Source organism: Silene latifolia, chromosome 1 (assembly GCF_048544455.1).
Source record: "Silene latifolia isolate original U9 population chromosome 1, ASM4854445v1, whole genome shotgun sequence".
NCBI lineage: Eukaryota > Viridiplantae > Streptophyta > Magnoliopsida > Caryophyllales > Caryophyllaceae > Silene > Silene latifolia.
In genome coordinates, this window is record NC_133526.1 from 5734501 (window position 1) to 5753828 (window position 19328).

A 19328-nucleotide genomic window follows, 5' to 3' on the forward strand; every position below is an offset into this window, starting at 1 on the left:
TTCTATTTGACAAAAAATATCACGTTGTAATCTGAATGTAATACGTCTTAGATAAGCCCTCCTTCTGTCTCAATCCTTTTTTTTTTTTTTTTTTTTGAAAAGAAATCACGAAGGCATTACTTCAATAACGATAAATAAAAAAGTGAAGCACTGTTCAACAACGGAGGCAAATAGACCTGTCAAATTCTGACCCGACCTGACCAGTTTTTGAGGGTCAAGACACGAAAATTTCGACTCGACAACCCGTTTGACCCAAACCAGAAGCAACCCGTTATTCGAGACCCGACCTGAACGGGTCGACCCGTTGGGTCAAAGATAAATTAAAAATTTATTAAAATATTAATATTTTATATTTGAAAATTTAGTTAAAAAATTACTCCTTATTTTTATTATTTAAAATTACAAGCACAATTAAAAAGTCAATTTTATATAACTTTTAAAATATTTAATAATAAAATAACTATTACAAAAAACTTTATTTTAATAATTATATCAATATTATTAATGTAAATCTTGAATATGATTAAAACATTAATTTTAAATATATTTTGCAATTTTAAAAAAATATTTTTTTGATTAAAAAAATCAATAAAAAAAGTCGTTCGAAATGATTTCTAGACCCGTATGACCCGACCCGTTTGACAAGACTGAAGGCAAGCAATCCGTCCAAACCGTCCTACCAAGAACTCTAGGAACTACATAGGCAACACAATTGCCAATATGGCAATATAACATTACCACCAAATAACGGAATGAAAACTATCTCCGTCTCAATCATTTGATTAAATGGTTTCCATAAAATGTGCCCATTCATTATATTATACTCCTTCCCTCCGGACTAGGGGTGCTAACGAGCCGAGCCGAGCCCGAGCTTGGCCTTTCTCGGCTTGTGCTCAAAAACTAAAACTCGATCTCGAGCCGATCTCGAGCTTACCCGAGCTTGTAGAAAATGTGCTCGATATCAAGCTTGCGAGCTTTAACGCGAGCTCGAGCCAAACTCGAGCTCAAATCGAGCCTATATATAATGGTTAATTTTTTGATTTTTTTTTCTTCCGATATTTTCAATAACAAGGCTCGAAAGTTAAATGTAAAATATTTGACAAATCAGTGAGACATTTGATATATGTGATACAAAGATATAATCATGATAAAATATTTTTATAAAATATGAGCAATATCTTATATAATCACACAAGTTCGAGCCGCTCACGAGCTTTTCGAGCCGAGCCATCGTTTGCTCGGCTTGACTCGTTAAGCTCTCGAGCCGAGTCCGAGCTCGAGCCGATCTCGCACGAGCCGAGCTTTGACCGAGCTTTTGCCGAGCCGATCTCGAGTTGCTTGCGAGCTGTCTCGTCTCATTAACACCCCTACTCCGGACAACTCAGGCCGTTCGAGTTAAAGTACCAGTATGCCCAGGTCTAGTGAACCACGTCAAATGATCGCAAAATATTTAAGCACGTATACTCAAGATTTTCCTATAAATCTAGACAATTAATTTTAGATTACAAACATCACACATGCATGCGTGCGCCATTTCAAAGAACAGTCGATTTGGGCACCTCAGTTGCATTATTAGCTGGTTGTGAAGAGTTAAGAACGATTAACACCTAAGAGGGGGAGGGGGTGAATTAGGTGTACCTTTTTTAAAAATTTTATTCTTAACTTAGTTAATTAACTATTTTAAGCTAAGAATAAAGAAGTACAAGACTTGAGAAACTTAATTGAAGGTAAGTTCACAAGAAGATACAGCAGTTCTATGTCACGGTGTAGGTGACTGTGACACAGAACTTGATTAGGTACATGCGAGAAATAGCAAAGTGGAAGAACGTAAAAGTAAATGAACAAACAAACGACATTTTAAAAATTGGTTCAGCCTCTACTCCGAGGCCTACGTCCAACCGTTATTTTATTGCTTGTTTAGAAATTTACTCAAACTTACTAAACCCCTTACAATGAAAATAACTCGCCAACCTACTCCGGTTGCACTCAAACTTAAAGCTACTCCGCTTCAAGAGTTTATGGGTTCTATCTCAAGGTGTTACAGAATCTTGAATCTCAAGAGTTCACTTAAATGAACATGGAGATTACAATGAAGATCTAACACGAGAATCATGGAACAAACTCATCATGTCACAGTACAGCGAACTGATACTTGGAGGTTTTACAGCTTTTTTTCGAAAACAATTTTGAAGACTTAAAACCAGAAAAACGTTTTGCAAATGCTTGAAGAATAAAGCTTTTAATGCACAAATGATTTGCAAGGTTTTTACAATAAATGCTTTGGAAGTCTTGAGAAATAAATGTGACTAAGACACTCTATTTATAGTGGATTTAGTCTTAGGTAAGTACACATTGAAGAATTAAATCCAATATATAAATAATAGCTTTGAGTGATGGTAAGTGTTAGACTTATAGGCTTGGGGCTTAAGAAATCAGAAAACTTAAGCTTCTACACTCAACATGTGACAATTTACCGAAATGGCAAAAAGCCTTTCTTACTTTAGAAGTTTGACAAGTCTTTTTTGCCATTTTGGTAAAAGGTGTTTGCACAAATCTAGAGGCTTAGTCAAGTGGGCTTGTGACTCCAAAATTTCAGATTGTTTTCAAGTTTCTGAAAATTCAAATGTTTAAGGTTTAAAGTTTGCAAAGTTTTGACACTTAAAAACATTTGACGAAAACTCCTCCGTATGATAGTACCGAAACCACGATGCGATGTACCGTTGCATGGTTTTGCCATTACTTGACTTAAATGAGAATGTTACACTTACTCTTACATATATCGACTAGGGCTTTGGAAAGTATCATTGTCTTGACTTCCTTGAATGACTTGATCATCTTGAATCATTGTTGAAAGTCCATTTGATTGCTTCATTCACTAAGTAGTTCAACTAAGAGTAAACAATCAAATAACAAGGGGACTTGGCATCATCAATCTAATGTGTTCTAACAAATTCCCCCTTTGATGATGACAAGTCCAAACATGTGTGATATTCCCCCTTAGCCCATGGTTAGTCGGTCTTTGGTCAATTTCAACATAAACATAATTAATAAACATGATCAAGGTATTCGAAAGGTGCAACATGCTTGGCCAAAGTAAAACATCTAATCATGGAAGCTAAGACATAATTAAGGTGAACGTTAGCCTAAGAGTTAGAAGATCACACATAGCATAATTTAAACTACTTCCCCCTCTTGACATCGTCAAAGGAGGAGAAAACATGTCCAAAAGGCAAGCAACACGATTAAAACACACGTAAATAGTTCAAGCAAGATAAAAACAAACAACCGAAGGTGCAAGAGAGTGTCTGAAAACGAAACAAAGAGCCAAAGTTCAAAAGGAGAGACGGGTTAAAGAGGCATGAGTTTAGGAGGCATTCTGAAAACGTTCAAGGAGATCTTCATTCATGGTGCGAAGATCACCAACTTCATCCCTCAACTTGCCCTGTTCTTTGACCAGCCGGTTCACAATCCCAAGGAGCTCATCCAACTTGGCAAGGACCACACCCATTTCAACGGTAGAACCCACTGTAGAACCCGACTGATTTTTTCTTTCCAATTTGCCATTCTTGATCTCCAAATTCATCCGAGAAAGAAGGCCCGGTGTCATCTCATCACTTAATTTCTCAATAGCAGGGGCTTCCTTCAACACCAACCCTTCCCTCATAAAAATTATCGAGAGCCACATACCATAAGGAACTACGGCATTTTTGTCAAAGTTGCCGCTTTGGAACTCAGTGGACATCTCAAGTATTCGGTGAAACATAAGGCGAGGAAGGTTAATGGGTTTGTGCTTAACAATGTGATGAATGAGGAGCATGTCAAGAAGAGAACATCTCCCACGGCTATTGTTGGAAGGGACAAGGTTACGAAAAACCAGGTTAAAGATGAACCGAATGGGTGCGGTTAATTCAAAGGCATATATGTTGGTAGGGCCATCATCATCATGAGGTCGAAGAACCTTCATGACCTGGGTAGATGTAACCTCATCAATTTCACCCCAATCACGTTTTGGGAAAGAAGTAAGCCCGACATTACAGATATCAAGATGAGTAGCAAGTTGGTCAATGGTTAGGACAAAGGGTTTCGATTGATAAAGGCCGAGAGAGTTCCGCATTCAACATCCACCTTGATTGTGCATAGAATTGGATGACTTTTGACAAATACATGGGACTATATTTGTCCAACAGATTCACCCAACCCTGTGCATACATGGCCTCTTTGAAGTATTTGAAAGCAAGAGATGTGTCATACCAGGATTTCTTATAGCGCCTTCCATCGTGGAAGCAACAAATCAAAGATACCGTGACATATCTTGAAGATCTCCTCCGGGAGATCAAGAGAATTAAGATGGTTGAAGATGTCATTCTTGAATGATTCGGCAAAGGGAGCAATGACAAGATCCATGCAAGTGTTGAGAGGAACTTTCTCCTCAATGATCTCATTTTCATCTATGCTCGGCAAATCCCGATGATAACGAGCCCTTTTGGTTGCTTTGGTTCTTGACCCGGATCCCCTTTTTCTTTGAGTAACCTTGGGTTTTGGAGGGGATGCCTCCGGGGTCACATCCTCGTCATCATCACCAAATATTTCAAGCATCTTTCTCTTGGACCGGGTTCGTGATGCAGGTTTTGAGAACAATGGGTTAAGCCCATCATCAAACACCATTGTGGTATCATCACGATCTTCAACATCAACAACTTCATAATCGATTTTTTCAAAGCATTGAACCGATTTCCCTTTCAACAAAGGAGGCCTCCGTTGCATCACTCTCACTCCTCTTATCCTTCTCTAAAGTTTCACTCACCAAATCTTTCAATAGTACATCATCATCATTCTTTTCAACAACATCTTTCTCATCGTCACTCTTCTCCTTCTTTTCTTTTTCTTTTGAATCCCCTTGATTTTCTTTTGATTTTTCCTCACTTTCCTTTTCTTTTTCCTCTAATTTTTCTTTACTTTCTTTTGATTTTTCCTCACTTTCTTTTGATTTCTCTGATTTTTCCTCACTTTCTTTTTCTTTGTTTCCCTCTTTTGATTTCTCTCCTTCAAGTTCCCCCTCTTTCATCTCACTTGAGTGATTTCCCTTTTCACTTGTTTTGACAACATCACTTGATTTTTCAACGTCTTCATTCGTTTTGGTTCCCTTAGAACCGGAGTCTTCTTCATCGGTGTTAATGTCCACCTCCGCATCTAATTGGAGAGAAATAGGAGGATTCCTACTTCTTCCTCCTCTGCCACGACCACCGCCCCTTTTGGCGGTAGTCTTCTTTCGTGCAACGGTTGGTTTGGCAGTGGCAGAGGTGATTTCATCTAGTTTTGCAGCGGTTTTGGGAGCCATCTTTTTCTTGGCAATGTATTTTGGATTAAAGGAATTTCTGAGTTGAAGTAATTCTTTGGAAAGTTTTGGAGGCATTTTGAAGAGAGTGGAAGAGGAAATGGCTTTGACGGTTTTTGGGAATCCGAAAAAGTGAGAGTTGGTTGTTTATTTAGTGGGTAATAGGATGTGCTTAGTGGAAACATGGAAGTAAATGAGGGGATGGTGTAGTTATTCTAGGTGAGGGACGGTTGAGTGTTGATAATGTGAGGCTAGGGTGTAGGCTTTTAAGTGATGGGACATAAAGTGATTTTTGGAAGCTCAATGCAAAAACAACTCAAGTGCACTCATTCGGCTGTCAATTTCATTTGGTCGACATTTGCATGTATTATACCATGTTAACTAACATTTAATTTCATGTAAATCCTCCTTCTAATCAATCATTGGAAAACGTATTTTAATTTAGCGGTATGTCACCTAATAAACCAATTTCCGACCGAAGTCTTTCGAATTGTTCTCTTTCTAACGGTTTTGTAAGAATGTCCGCAATTTGATTTTCCGTTTTACAAAAGCTTAGACAAATATGACCTTTCTCAACTTGATCACGTAGAAAATGATGTCGTATGTCGATGTGTTTAGTTCGTGAGTGTTGTATAGGATTCTTTGATATATTAATTGCACTAGTGTTGTCACAAAAAATAGGGGTAGTCTCGAAAGTAAGGCCATAATCATGCAATTGTTGACGTACCCAAAGAATTTGTGCACAACATAGAGCGGCACTCACATATTCGCCGTAGTGGACAATGCAACGGTGTTTTGTTTCTTCGAAGCCCATGAAATGAGACATGGTCCTAGGAAAGTAGCAATGCCCGAAGTGCTTTTCCTATCCAATGTATCACCGGCATAGTCCGCATCCGAAAAACCTACAAGATCAAGTTCGTAGTGAGTTGGGTACCAAAGATATAGTCCTTGTGTTCCAATCAAATACCTAAAAATCCGTTTGACGGCTTTGAAATGAGATTCTTTAGGATTTGATTGGAAACGGGCACAAGCACACACACTAAATTGTATGTCGGGTCGACTAGCGGTTAAGTAAAGTAAGGAACCGATCATACCTCGATATACCTTTTCACTAATGCTCTTACCGTTTTCGTCTTTGTCAAGCTTGACTTTAGACACCATTGGTGTAGGCATAGGATTAGAGTTAGTCAACCCAAACTTACTTAGCATTTCCTTTAAGTACTTTTGTTGATGAATCATCGTTCCATTTTCACATTGTTTGATTTGAAGACCAAGAAAGAATCCAAGTTCTCCCATCATACTCATTTCAAATTCCGAAGTCATCAAATCAGAAAAGTACTTATAAAGAACATTGTTAGTTGCACCAAAAATAATGTCATCGACATATACTTGCACAAGCAACGATTCATTTCCTTGTGACTTGATAAACAACGTTTTATCCACGGACCCACGTATGAAACCATTTTCCAATAGAAACTTTGAAAGCCTATCATACCAAGCCCTAGGAGCCTGTTTTAAACCATAGAGTGCTTTATCTAGTTTAAAAACGTGGTTGGGAAACTCGTTGTTTATAAAGCCCGGAGGTTGTTCAACGAACACTTCTTCATCAAGGTATCCATTTAAAATGCGCTTTGACATCCATTTGAAAAAGCTTTATACCTTGAAAAGACGCAAAAGCTACAAGCATTCGTATGGCTTCAAGCCTAGCTACCAGTGCAAAGGTTTCATCGTAATCAATTCCTTCTTGTTGGTTAAAACCTTGCACCACTAGTCTAGCTTTATTTCTTACGATTTCTCCAACATCATCTAGCTTATTGCGAAAGACCCACCGTGTACCAATTACAGTACGTTGAGAGGGCCTAGGGACAAGATGCCATACCTTGTTCCTTTCAAATTGCTCCAATTCCTCTTGCATTGCAATCATCCAAAGATTCATCGCCAAGGCTCTGTGACATGGTCCGTTCGATTTTTGAGATGAAGGCATTGTGTGCACAGTAAATTTTGAAGCGATGATCTGGTTTTTATTCCAGGTTAGGTCACCGGTTAAGTTTGATAATGGATGTGAGCTTTGGTGTTTCCATTTCTTGGGAATAAGTGAGTTAGAAGATTCGGGTTGTTAAATGCCGTAACAAAGAGAGGGGACTGTTGCATGAGAAATGTTTGAAGGAGGTGATTGTGGTTCGTTTATGATTAGGTTGGGCTGTTCTTCACCATCCTTGTTCCCCTGGATGAGGTAGCATCATCTTGTGTAGGAGGACGATTAGTTCCCCTAAATTTTGCGCATCCTCCTCATGCAAATGGGTTCCAATCGTTGCTCGCCTTCTTCTACCACTTGATCCATTTCATGTCGTATCATACCAATCTCAAAATCATCATCATATTCATCATCCTCATCATCAACCTGTGTGTTTGACACAAAAAGACTAGATTCGTCAAATATTACATGAACGCTTTCTTCCATTTTCATGGTCCTTTTGTTATAAACTTTATAGGCTTTACTATGATCAGAATAACCAACAAAAACTCCTTCATCACTACGAGCATCAAATTTGCCAAGGTTGTCTTTTCCATTGTTGTGCACAAAGCATTTACTACCAAAGCATTTTAAGTGTGAAAGATTAGGTTTTCTTCCTCGTAGTAGTTCATAGGAGTTTTCTCAATGATTTTTCTAATCATGACACGGTTGTAAATATAACAAGATGTGTTTACGGCTTTGGCCCAAAAATTCTTAGGAACTTTAGAGCTAATGAGCATGGTCCTAGCCATATTTTCAAGAGTTCGATTCATTCGCTCCACAACCCCATTTTGTTGTGGGGTTCTTGCGACTTGAAAAGTTATGACTAACACCGTACTCATTACAATAAGACTCAAATGACGAGTTCTCAAATTCGGTTCCATGGTCAGATCTTAATGAGACAAGTTTGTATCCAAATTTGTTTTGAACCTTTTTGACCCAAATTAGGAACTCATCAAATGTTTGATCTTTAGAACTTAAGAAAAGAAGCCAAACAAATCTTGTAAAGTCATCTATAATGACACAAATAAAGCGACTTCCACCTCTACTCACAACTCGCATGGGACCACATAAATCAATATGAATGAGTTCAAGAGGTAAGGAAGTGCTAACAACCTTTTTGGATTTAAAAGAGCATTTAACTTGTTTTCCTTTAACACAATCATCGCAAAGTGATTTAAATTCAAATTTAATGTTAGGAATGTCGTCAACTAGATCAAGTCTCTTAAGAGTGTTAAGTGTCTTAGCATTTACATGACCAAGTCGTTTGTGCCAAAGCCAAGGGTCGTTCTTTTGAACACTCATGCATGATAGTGATTGACCCGACAATGCATACAAGTTAGTCATATAGACGTCTTTAACACGTTTACCTTCAAGTATGAGTTCTCTAGTTTTACCATTGATGATTCTACATTCACTAGCAAGAAATTCAACAATATTACCTCGATCACAAAGTTGTGAAATGCTCAAGAGATTGTGTTTCAAACCTTTGACAAGCAACACTTTGTCCACGCATAATGACTTTGACTTACCAACCTTTCCAATACCAATGATTTCACCTTTCTTGTTGTCGCCAAAAGTCACCATGCCACCATCGTAGGCTTCTAGCGAGAGGAATTGGTTTTCATCTCCCGTCATGTGACGAGAGCATCCACTGTCTAAGTACCAATTGCTGCTGCCCCTCACTAATGCCTATAAGAAATCAAACATTTAGTTTAGGAACCCAAACAAGTTTGGGCTCCTTCTTGACAACGACCTTTTTGACTTCTTCTTTCTTTATCCACACTTGTTTAGCATTCTTAGTGTTTCTTTCTAAGTCACGGACTCTTTTGTCACAACCATTAAACTCATGACTGACTTTGTTTTGCCACAATAGTTACAAATGATGTACTCAGAAGACCAAGATACTTTCTTCTTCTAAGTCGGTTTGACTTGATCCTGGTTTCGAGTGCAACAAAGATGTGTGCATCTTTATTTGCATTTGAAACCAAGTCCAAGATTCTTTGCAAATTTTTCGTACTCTTGTGATTGTTTCAAGAGAAACTCCAAAACATTCTGACTTCCTTCCCATTTTAAGTAAAACATCTTAGCCTCATCTAGCTCTTTAGTTAATGTTTCAATTTTAGCAAGATGATTAAGATTCAATTTACCTAAATTGTCAAACGCTTGTTTTGCAAGTCTTGCTTCATCACTAAGTAACATCCCAATTTGTTCCAATTGTTTATTATCTCTTTGACATAATTTGAGGTCAGCTAGAAGAGTGTCACGTTCCTTAGTTAAAGAAGACACTAATTCCGTGAGAGTATCTATTTCTTTTCTTGAATCGGATGCCACAAGAGAAACCTCTCGTGGCATGAGTCCTTCACTTTTCTTTAACATCTCATTTTGAGCAAGAAGGTCATCATTTAGTTTTTGAGCTCGTTCTAAGGCACATTTGACATGACTCGACTCATCATTTAACATTTCAAAGAATCTTAACAAGATCATCTTTTTCGTTGTGACAAGTAGCTAAGTCAATCAAAAGTTGGTCACGTTCTTGTGTTAGTGACGACACATTTCCTTTAGAATCGGATGCAACAAAGGTCAGGATCTGTTGTAATCGTTTCATCAATTTTGTTGGCTAAAAACAAGTTTTGTTTTCGAAGTTTTTTTATTTCTTTTTCAAGACCCAACATGGAACTAGGTTGATCATTCTCATTTAGACTTTCTTTAAGGACTACATTTTCCTCAGCTATGTCCTCAATTTCGATTTGCATAGCTTCCAACTTATTAGTTTGGACACGACACTTATCTATGAATTGATCTAGGAGGAGACAAACTTTGTCTTTAGAGAAAGATCGAACCTTTTTCTTGAGCTTAATTACCTCATGGTCCAATCGTAGTCCAATCCACGGAGTGAGCCATAAGACACTTGATGTCTTCTTTCTTTGATGATTTGGAAGTATGTTTTGAGGAACTAGACGAGATGCTAAGTTTGGCGTCTAATTCATCCTCAAGGACATCGTCCTCTTCGTAATCGAGACATGCCCCAAATAGCGGTCATTACCTTGTTTTTGTAATCACGTTTTGCAAAGTCACGTTTTCCTTAGATTTGATATCGTTCCACTTTGGGCATTCTTTGATTTGGTGACCTTTGTCACCACATTTAAAGCAACCAACAATGGAGTTAGATCTTCTCTTAGGAAAACGGCGTTTACTAGAGTTGTTGCTATACCTTTGAGAGTTTCAACCATTGATCATGCCAACAATGTTTTTAGTGAACATTGCAAACTCATCATCTTCATCCTCCTCATCACTTGAGAGAGCATTAAGAGCGAGTCCTTTCCCTTTAGAGCTTTCACTAGAACGCTTCATGAGAGTTAACTCATGAGCCATAAGTGAGCCCATAAGTTCATCAAGGGTGAGCAATGAAAGGTCCTTAGCTTCCTCAATAGCCGTAACCTTCGGTTGCCACTTTTCAGTTAGGCTACGAAGGATTTTACGGACTAAATCCTCAGATTGAAAACTCCTACCTAAACTCTTAAGGTCATTGACAATACTAGAAAAACGTGAAGACAAACTATTAATTGACTCATCTCGGTCCATATTGAACATCTCATATTGTTGCATGAGAAGATCAATACGATATTTTTTGACTTGTGACGTTCCCTCATAAGCAAGGTTTAGGGTGTCCCAAATCTCTTTGGCCGAGGCACATCCAGATATACGATTAATCTCTTGGTCACCGATTCCATATTGAAGAATGGACATGGCCTTAGAGTTTTTCTCGATTTTCTTATAGTCGGCCTCAACATACTTATCCTCACTTTTCAAGGAGCTAGTGCCATCAGCATTAGTCACTTCGATTTTGAGGGGACCCTTTTGAATGATTAACCAACATTCATAGTCCGCACTTTTGACATAGTGCTCCATGCGATGTTTCCACCAGGCATAGTTTTCTCCCTTGAAAATGGGATACTTAGTGTGTTTTGAATCGTCCATAACTATAGGATCAACTCTTTGGATTTAACCAATATCAAGAGCACAAGGCTCTGATACCAATTGAAGAGTTAAGAACGATTAACACCTAAGAGGAGGGAGGGGTGAATTAGGTGTACCTTTTTTAAAAATTTTATTCTTAACTTAGTTAATTAACTATTTTAAGCTAAGAATAAAGAAGTACAAGACTTGAGAAACTTAATTGAAGGTAAGTTCACAAGAAGATACAGCAGTTCTATGTCACGGTATAGGTGACTGTGACACAGAACTTGATTAGGTACATGCGAGAAATAGCAAAGTGGAAGAACGTAAAAGTAAATGAACAAACAAACGACATTTTAAAATTGGTTCAGCCTCTACTCCGAGGCTTACGTCCAACCGTTATTTTATTGCTTGTTTAGAAATTTACTCAAACTTACTAAACCCCTTACAATGAAAATAACTCGCCAACCTACTCCGGTTGCACTCAAACTTAAAGCTACTCCGCTTCAAGAGTTTATGGGTTCTATCTCAAGGTGTTACAGAATCTTGAATCTCAAGAGTTCACTTAAATGAACATGGAGATTACAATGAAGATCTAACACGAGAATCATGGAACAAACTCATCATGTCACAAGACAAATGAACCGATACTTGGAGGTTTTACAAACTTTTTTCGAAAACAATTTTGAAGACTTAAAACCGTAAAAACGTTTTGCAAATGCTTGAAGAATAAAGCTTTTAATGCACAAATGATTTGCAAGGTTTTTACAATAAATGCTTTGGAAGTCTTGAGAAATAAATGTGACTAAGACACTCTATTTATAGTGGATTTAGTCTTAGGTAAGTACACATTGAAGAATTAAATCCAATATATAAATAATAGCTTTGAGTGATGGTAAGTGTTAGACTTATAGGCTTGAAAGAAATCGTAAAACTTAAGCTTCTACACTCAACATGTGACAATTTATCAAATGGCAAAAGCCTTTCTTACTTTAGAAGTTTGACAAGTCTTTTTGCCATTTTGGTAAAAGGTGTTTGCACAAATCTGAGGCTTAGTCAAGTGGGCTTGACTCCAAAATTTCAGATTGTTTTCAAGTTTCTGAAAATTCAAATGTTTAAGGTTTAAAGTTTGCAAAGTTTTGACACTTAAAAACATTTGGACGAAAACTCCTCCGTATGATAGTACCAGAAACCACGGTACAGTGTACCGTTGCATGGTTTTGCCATTACTTGACTTAAATGAGAATGTTACACTTACTCTTACATATATCGACTAGGGCTTTGGAAAGTATCATTGTCTTGACTTCCTTGAATGACTTGATCATCTTGAATCATTGTTGAAAGTCCATTTGATTGCTTCATTCACTAAGTAGTTCAACTAAGAGTAAACAATCAAATAACAAGGGGACTTGGCATCATCAATCTAATGTGTTCTAACAGGTTGGTTATCAATCAAGTTGAATAAATCATCCCCAATTCCGAATCCAAGCATCCGAGCCATGTCACTCGTCTTTGATCTAGCTTTCGGTTGGGGTACTCCATGTTGCAACAACCAAGAATATACGATAAATACTTTGTTCATTATGAACAATTCCAGTGCCTCCGGGTTGAATACCACTCCCATTCTCATACTCATCTGTCAAATATGTTGACGGATTAAAATAGACTCGACATCCCCTATCTACTAAAAGAATAGGTAATCTCACAATTTTTCCCTTCAAAAAATATTTTCTTAAATAAGGAAATTAATTACAATTAATTGCATTTACTAAATAAGGAAACTAATAATTACTCCCTCCTATTATTTTCATTAAAGTTTATACTATAATCTCTTAATTAAAATATAAATTAAGCTTATATAAAACTCTAAATCGTTAACTCTTTTATAGATGCTATTATTTGAGAATGAAAAATCCATACTACGAATAAAATAAAACTATAAATGGTTAATATTAATTTCTTGAAAAAAAAAATTAAGAGAATTTAAAATTAAAATCATTAGCTTTATGGTATAAAAATAATATTTTATTTAAAATACGTTTCGACACAATTACTCAATTTTCTTGTAACAAAAAAAAAACAATTACCCAATTTTCTTAAGTAATTGCCAGCTATAATTTTTTTTTTCTCAAAGCAAAATACAAAAACGAGAAATATGAACAATTAATAAAAGTAATTTATTAAAAATAAAAATTCTATATATACCGTGCATTTATTGCACCTGGTCTCTATTACGAGTACAACAATGCAGTTACAGCAGCCAAGTTAAAAGTACCTGGTGAGGAACTAGCATGGCCGCATAACGAGCAAGTTCACCAGCACGCCAGTCTAACAAAACCGGAAGCCAGGGATAAGTGGCATCAAGCCTTACAAACCAAAGTCTTACATCTGGGAATTCTGACAATTCTCGGTTATCGTAAGGATCATCTCTTGTGTAGTTTATTGTAAACCCAATCGTGCGCTCTAGGAACGCCTTTGGTTCAGCTGTACAAACATTAACTCAAATCAGAATAACGCTTTATTTACAAGTACTCAAGTAGCCTTTGGTTAATAACAGTAATTAATTTAATTTACCCGCGGAAGGAGAAGAAATGGATGTGACAGATTGAAAGGGATACAGGTCAAGACGGCGAATGGTATCAGTGTCGATGACAACTTCAAATCTTCCTTCTTTAGGGGGTAATGGCACTCCCGTCTCGTTTGCTTCAAGTTCAAAACTAATCAGCCAGCCATAAATAATTCAGATTTAATGTAAAAATTCCATATAAATTACTAGGAAGCATGAGATTAGAAAGTCTCTAGGGGGTCCATGACAGAATACTTATAAGTAAGCGTGAGGTGGAGACGTGTCTCCATCTCGTAAAGGGTTGTGGTTGGGTGGGAGGGCTTTAAGATGGGTTGGGTTTGGAGCCGAAGATGGAAGTCGGGCATGAGAGAGTGAGGGAGTGGGTGGAGGACTTGTGGAGGGAGATGGGGGCAGAGGAGCGAGGGAAGCTTATGATGGGGTGTGGGGCGATATGGGAAGCTAGGAACAGCTGGGTGTTTGAGGAACGAAGGATGAATGCTGGTAACACGAGGGGGAGAGTGGAGGAGCTGTTAATGGAGGTGGAGACATGGGTCCTAAGTAGAAGCAGAGGGAATGTGGGTGATGGCAGGGGAGGGTGTAATAAGGAGGGAGTGCGCGGCAGTAATGGGAGAAGGGAGCAGGGTGACAGGAGGATTGAGGAAGGATGGGTGCGTATCATGTGTGACGCGGGTGTGAAAGAGGGATGGGGTATTGGGTTAGGAGTGGTGTGTTGGGATCACAAGGAGGTAGTGCAGTGGGCTCTGATGGAGAGGAGACGAGGTATGGCGGAGGTAGGAGAGGTCGAGGCCTTAGCAATTTTGGAGGGAGTTAAGGAGGCAGCTAGGAGAGGGGCAAGAAGAATTGTGCTGGAGAGTGACTGCAAATCCGTCATTGACATTTTGAAGGACGGACTGAAGGGACGAAGTTTTCTATTTTTGCTCATTGAAGACATACGACAAGTGTGTGGCGGTTTTGATTGTGTTATTTGGCGTTTATGTAAACCGTAAGGATACTCGAGTAGCTCATGATTTAGCTCATTTCTCTAATTCTGTAATAGGTAGGAAAGTGTGGGAAAGTTGCCTTCCGTGTATTTCCGAATTTTCAAGTATGCAAATTTAAATCCCTCGTTGGGGCTTTCAAAAAAAAAAGTCGCTAGGGGGTCCATGACAAAATATTTATAAGTAAGCTATGTTGCTTATACTCGTTGAGAAAGGGGTGTTCATTGTTAACCGAACCAGAAAAACCGAAATAATTTGTCGGTACAGTGGAATGAACCGGTTCATTTATCCAAGAACCGGTTCGGTTACGATTCACTGAATCAAACCAATAAGGTGGAACTCTTTAGAAAACTGCCTAACTTAAAACAAATAAAAACGAGATCGGATTAACTGTCCTATTTTTGTGTCTATCCTATGGCCCACTATCTTTTATCTTCTAACAATGGTCAATACTTATATGTCGAATGAAGAGGTAATAGGACACAAGATGAGATATGAAAATGAGAATTGTAGACAATAAAAACGTAATTCACGTAATTTACAACCCTCACCTTATCTATTTCTCAATCTCTCATTTTGTCCTCGCCTTATCTCTCTATCTCTTTTCTTATCCTCTCAAACCCTTTCACCTCACCCTCACCGTCGCCGTTCCAACCGTCAGCCGCCGTCGATGGACCTTTGAACATTTGATGGTCGTACATTTTTGTTTTTTTTTTCTCTGTTTAATTGCAATAATATTACTATATTAGGATGTTATCAGTTATTGAATTAAATCATTTATATAATCTGTTTTTTTTATGGTGATTTATTTTTTATGAATTATTCACATTAGACGGATGTACTAAAATTAGAATAACCGGAGCAACATAGCTTACGAGTAAATTCATGATTAGGATGGGACCGGGTAAGTCAAGTAATTCAGGTTTTGAGTTAATGAAATACTCCCTCTGTCCCGTTTATTTGTTGTCCTTTGGTTTTGGCACAAAGACCAAGGAAAAGGGAGACGGCCAATTATCAAATGACAAGTAGAATAAATTGAGTGTAAATGATCAAATTACATGTCAAATCAATTCTTAAAATAGAAAGAATACCAAATGACTGAGACACTCTCAAATGAAAAAGGACAACAAATGACCGGGACAGAGGGAGTAACAATTTGAATGGAATGAGTAATACAAAGAGACATAAGTACTAACCTTGGTCATCAAAATTATCATCATCTAAGAGAGAGAAGTCATAGCTGCCTTGTGGATTGAATGACACTGAAGTCGGAACAAGGCGTTGTCGTTGCGGCCTCGTTTCGATATTCGTAACGATTTGTAAGTTTGGGTTGGACCATCCGATACTAATTGGCGGAATCGGTTTACGATAAGATGGATGAATGAGCGGGGTTATGCATTTAATTTCCCCCGCCATCTCTGTTTTCTATAACTGTTTGGTTATTCCTTTTCCTGTTATCCTTCCTTCTATAAACCAGTGGCTGATTTCAGTTTAGGTGGACAAGGGCTGGCCTGGTCCCCCTAAATATATGGAAAAGTTCACAAAAGTACAAATTAACTAGTTTTATGCACGCGTCGTAATAGTAGGCGCTATGAGCATGATTAAGTGTTCAATACCGTGACAATATAAATAATCCATATTTGAATCTTCGAATATTTGATAAATATTAAATTTGAATATTAGATAATATACAACCGTATTTTAGTAGAATTATATTAAAGGGATTTGACATGTTAGACTCGTTGAATGTATGTAAATTGCACATTTTTATGTAAATTGTGACATTTTAACTTATATTTTAGCATAAGTAATTAAAATAAGAATAAGAATTGTCTTGAGCAGAGAGTAATTAAATAGAATAAGAAAACATGGGGGACCCACATGTAAAAACTCAGCAGCCAATCAGAAAACAAGAAAAAATCAGCTTTTATACTATGTAGATAGATTGTATAATATTAAAATCCGTCAGAGACCGTCGAGTATTATTTGATTTGTATAGGATTTGTTTTAATAATATACTTGTATCAAGTTTGATAAATACTAAGTACTTCTCACACAAAATGAGAAAAAAAAACAAGGCACACATGATATGATACAATTTGATGGGCAGTGTACAAAGGTACACTAGCCTTGCCCGACTTAAGTCCATTCTCAACGCCCTTAACTTTTTAGCTGCTAACTAGGTTTAAACCCGTATAAAAAATGCACGGATTGTAACAACGGGTGTTATTATTAAATATAGGAGTATATAAATAAGATTCAATATCATGACGTTATAAATAGTCGGAGTAAAGTATCTAATTGAGGATCAATATGAACACACACGGGGATGATACTCGCTTTGTTTCTCGCCTCGTTGAGCTAATATATAAGATATGAATATTAGGTAATATACACTCATTTTGTTTTAGTCACTTTCAATTTTTTATTTGGAAACTCAATTCCAATTAGAATCCTAAAATCAGTGACTTTCCTAAACCCAAAATACTTCCTGCTGTATATATAATTGAGATTGAGATTGAGATTGAGATTCAGGGAGTGTCTAAAGACGATGTCGAAACGTGCTCGTGGAATTGTAGCACATCGAATACCATTAGATTTGGTGGTTGATATACTGGTTTGCTTACCGGCTAAATCTGTCTTACAGTTCAAGTGTGTATGTAAAGAGTGGTACAATCTTATCAACAGCCCCCTTTTACATAAACTCCATCTTAACAAATCCCTCGAACCCAACTCGCAACACAACAACTGTATCCTATACTGGACTACAAGTATCCTTTGTGTCGTCGATAATCTTTATGATCATCCTATCAAAGTGACCGAATTGAATTGGCCTATTACCATTGAAGACGACGACTGTATTCGTCAAGTAGATTCTTGCAATGGCTTGATTTGCTTTGATGTTTCCACCCTGCCCTATTATAAGATTAGGAGTTTCCTTTTATGCAACCTTACAACGCGTACTTTCAAATCAATCTTTCCTCCCTCGGAGAAAATATGGAGCCAACGGGGGGCCGATAGTGTATTATATAGTTTTGGTTATGATAGTGAACACGACGACTATAAGATCGTAGTGACTAGATCTTTGTGGACGGAAGATAACCGAGACAGCCGTATATTTATATACAGCTTGAAGACTAACTTATGGACCTCTTCTTATTCCCCCCTTACTCGAATTTCAACCGAGGGACGTTTGTCAAACATATGCCAAGCAATATTCGGACACAATATGCTACACTATCTTGTTGAAACGATAAAAGGCTTCATCGAAGACTATAGAATTGCTCGTTTTGATGTCGCTGATGAGAAATGGACAGACGATCTAAGTTTACCAAATCAAGTGAAGAGTATTGTACGGCTTGGAAACTTAGATGGACGTTTATACGTACATGCTCTTAACAATTATTACTCGTCAACAATTATTTGGATGATGGAAGAAGATGGTTCATGGAAGAAGATGTTTCAACTTCCTAAAGAATTACACTCGCAGCATCTAATTGCTTGTTCCAAGGACGGACGACGACAACATTTATTGCTTCAAGATTATGATGGTCCTGGGGATGTTCTCAAATGGTATGATCAACAAAATAACAAAAGGATACCCTTAAACCTAAAGCCACCGCCTAAAGATAGATATGCAGTTATGCTCTGTATTGCAAGCCTAATTCGGATTCCAAGATGCTCCTTAACAAAGTTGCAGGAAATGAACAAGTAAGGAGTTCATCAGTGTTTTCGTTTACTTTGTACTCTTTCTGTCTCGATTATTTTTTTACCTTTTATATTCATTGTGAGAGGCATTTTAGTAAAACGTGAACAAGCAAGTGATTGAGACGCAAGGAGTCCTGGTTAATTGTTGTCCTTTGGTTTTGACACAAAGACCAAGGAGGAGGAGGAGGGGCCAATGATTAAAAGACAAGTGGAACAAATTGATTGAGAATAATCAAATTGTTCATCAAGTTCATTCTTAAAATAGAAAGAACAACAATTAACCGAGACACCCAAAAAGGAAAAGGACAACAAATGACCGGACAAAGGAGTATTTTTAGCTATAAATGCGACAAATTTCGACTCAGTATTAGGCTTCGATCAGTAAAATAATGACCCGAGCAGTCGGCGGATTTTGATGTCGCACAGGATATCAAAAGACTACTTGACTGTATTAGAAATCTCGTTCAATTACCTGATAATACTATAATAAAACTGTTTGCTTCAAAAATTCCAAGGTTTTGAGAGCTGTTGGACTTCCAACCTTTTCAATTTCTAAAAAAATAAAATCAAATGCTAAATTCTCGTACGATCCTAGGCCCACTCGGTCGTTGATGATGTCGATAACTCCATCTGGGTTGGGCCATCTTTCAGTCCGATCCAAATGTGTCCGAGGCGTATCATAACAATAAGGGAATCCTTCACTCTGTGATCGTGTTTAGGAGAACCCTAACTTAGAACTGGCAAGTC

At 37.6% G+C, this 19328-nt stretch overlaps 2 protein-coding genes across 6 annotated transcripts; one reads left to right on the plus strand and one right to left on the minus strand.

Annotated features, from left to right (window-relative positions):
* Positions 1 to 790: 790 nt before the first annotated feature.
* Positions 791 to 16366, minus strand: LOC141594885 (protein CHLORORESPIRATORY REDUCTION 6, chloroplastic-like). Of its 5 annotated transcripts, none has more exons than XR_012522240.1 (6): positions 16070 to 16366; positions 13884 to 14012; positions 13585 to 13793; positions 12748 to 12945; positions 1372 to 1576; positions 791 to 831 (listed from the first exon to the last, which is right to left on the minus strand). XR_012522240.1 is itself a non-coding variant. In XM_074414879.1 (4 exons), exons 1-4 carry the CDS (start codon positions 16287 to 16289, stop codon positions 12733 to 12735), a joined length of 771 nt encoding a protein of 256 aa, XP_074270980.1. In that variant the 5' UTR covers positions 16290 to 16366; the 3' UTR covers positions 12490 to 12732. The 5 variants fall into 5 exon arrangements, 2 of the variants coding, with proteins under 2 accessions (XP_074270980.1, XP_074270982.1); XR_012522243.1 differs by having other exon boundaries at positions 791 to 838; positions 1379 to 1576; positions 16070 to 16357; XR_012522241.1 differs by having other exon boundaries at positions 791 to 838; positions 16070 to 16357.
* A 1058-nt stretch (positions 16367 to 17424) lies between these two features.
* On the plus strand, positions 17425 to 18588 carry LOC141629597 (F-box protein CPR1-like). Its single transcript, XM_074442599.1, has one exon. The coding sequence runs from the start codon at positions 17425 to 17427 to the stop codon at positions 18586 to 18588; it is 1164 nt and encodes a 387-aa protein (XP_074298700.1).
* The last annotated feature ends 740 nt before the right edge of the window (positions 18589 to 19328 follow it).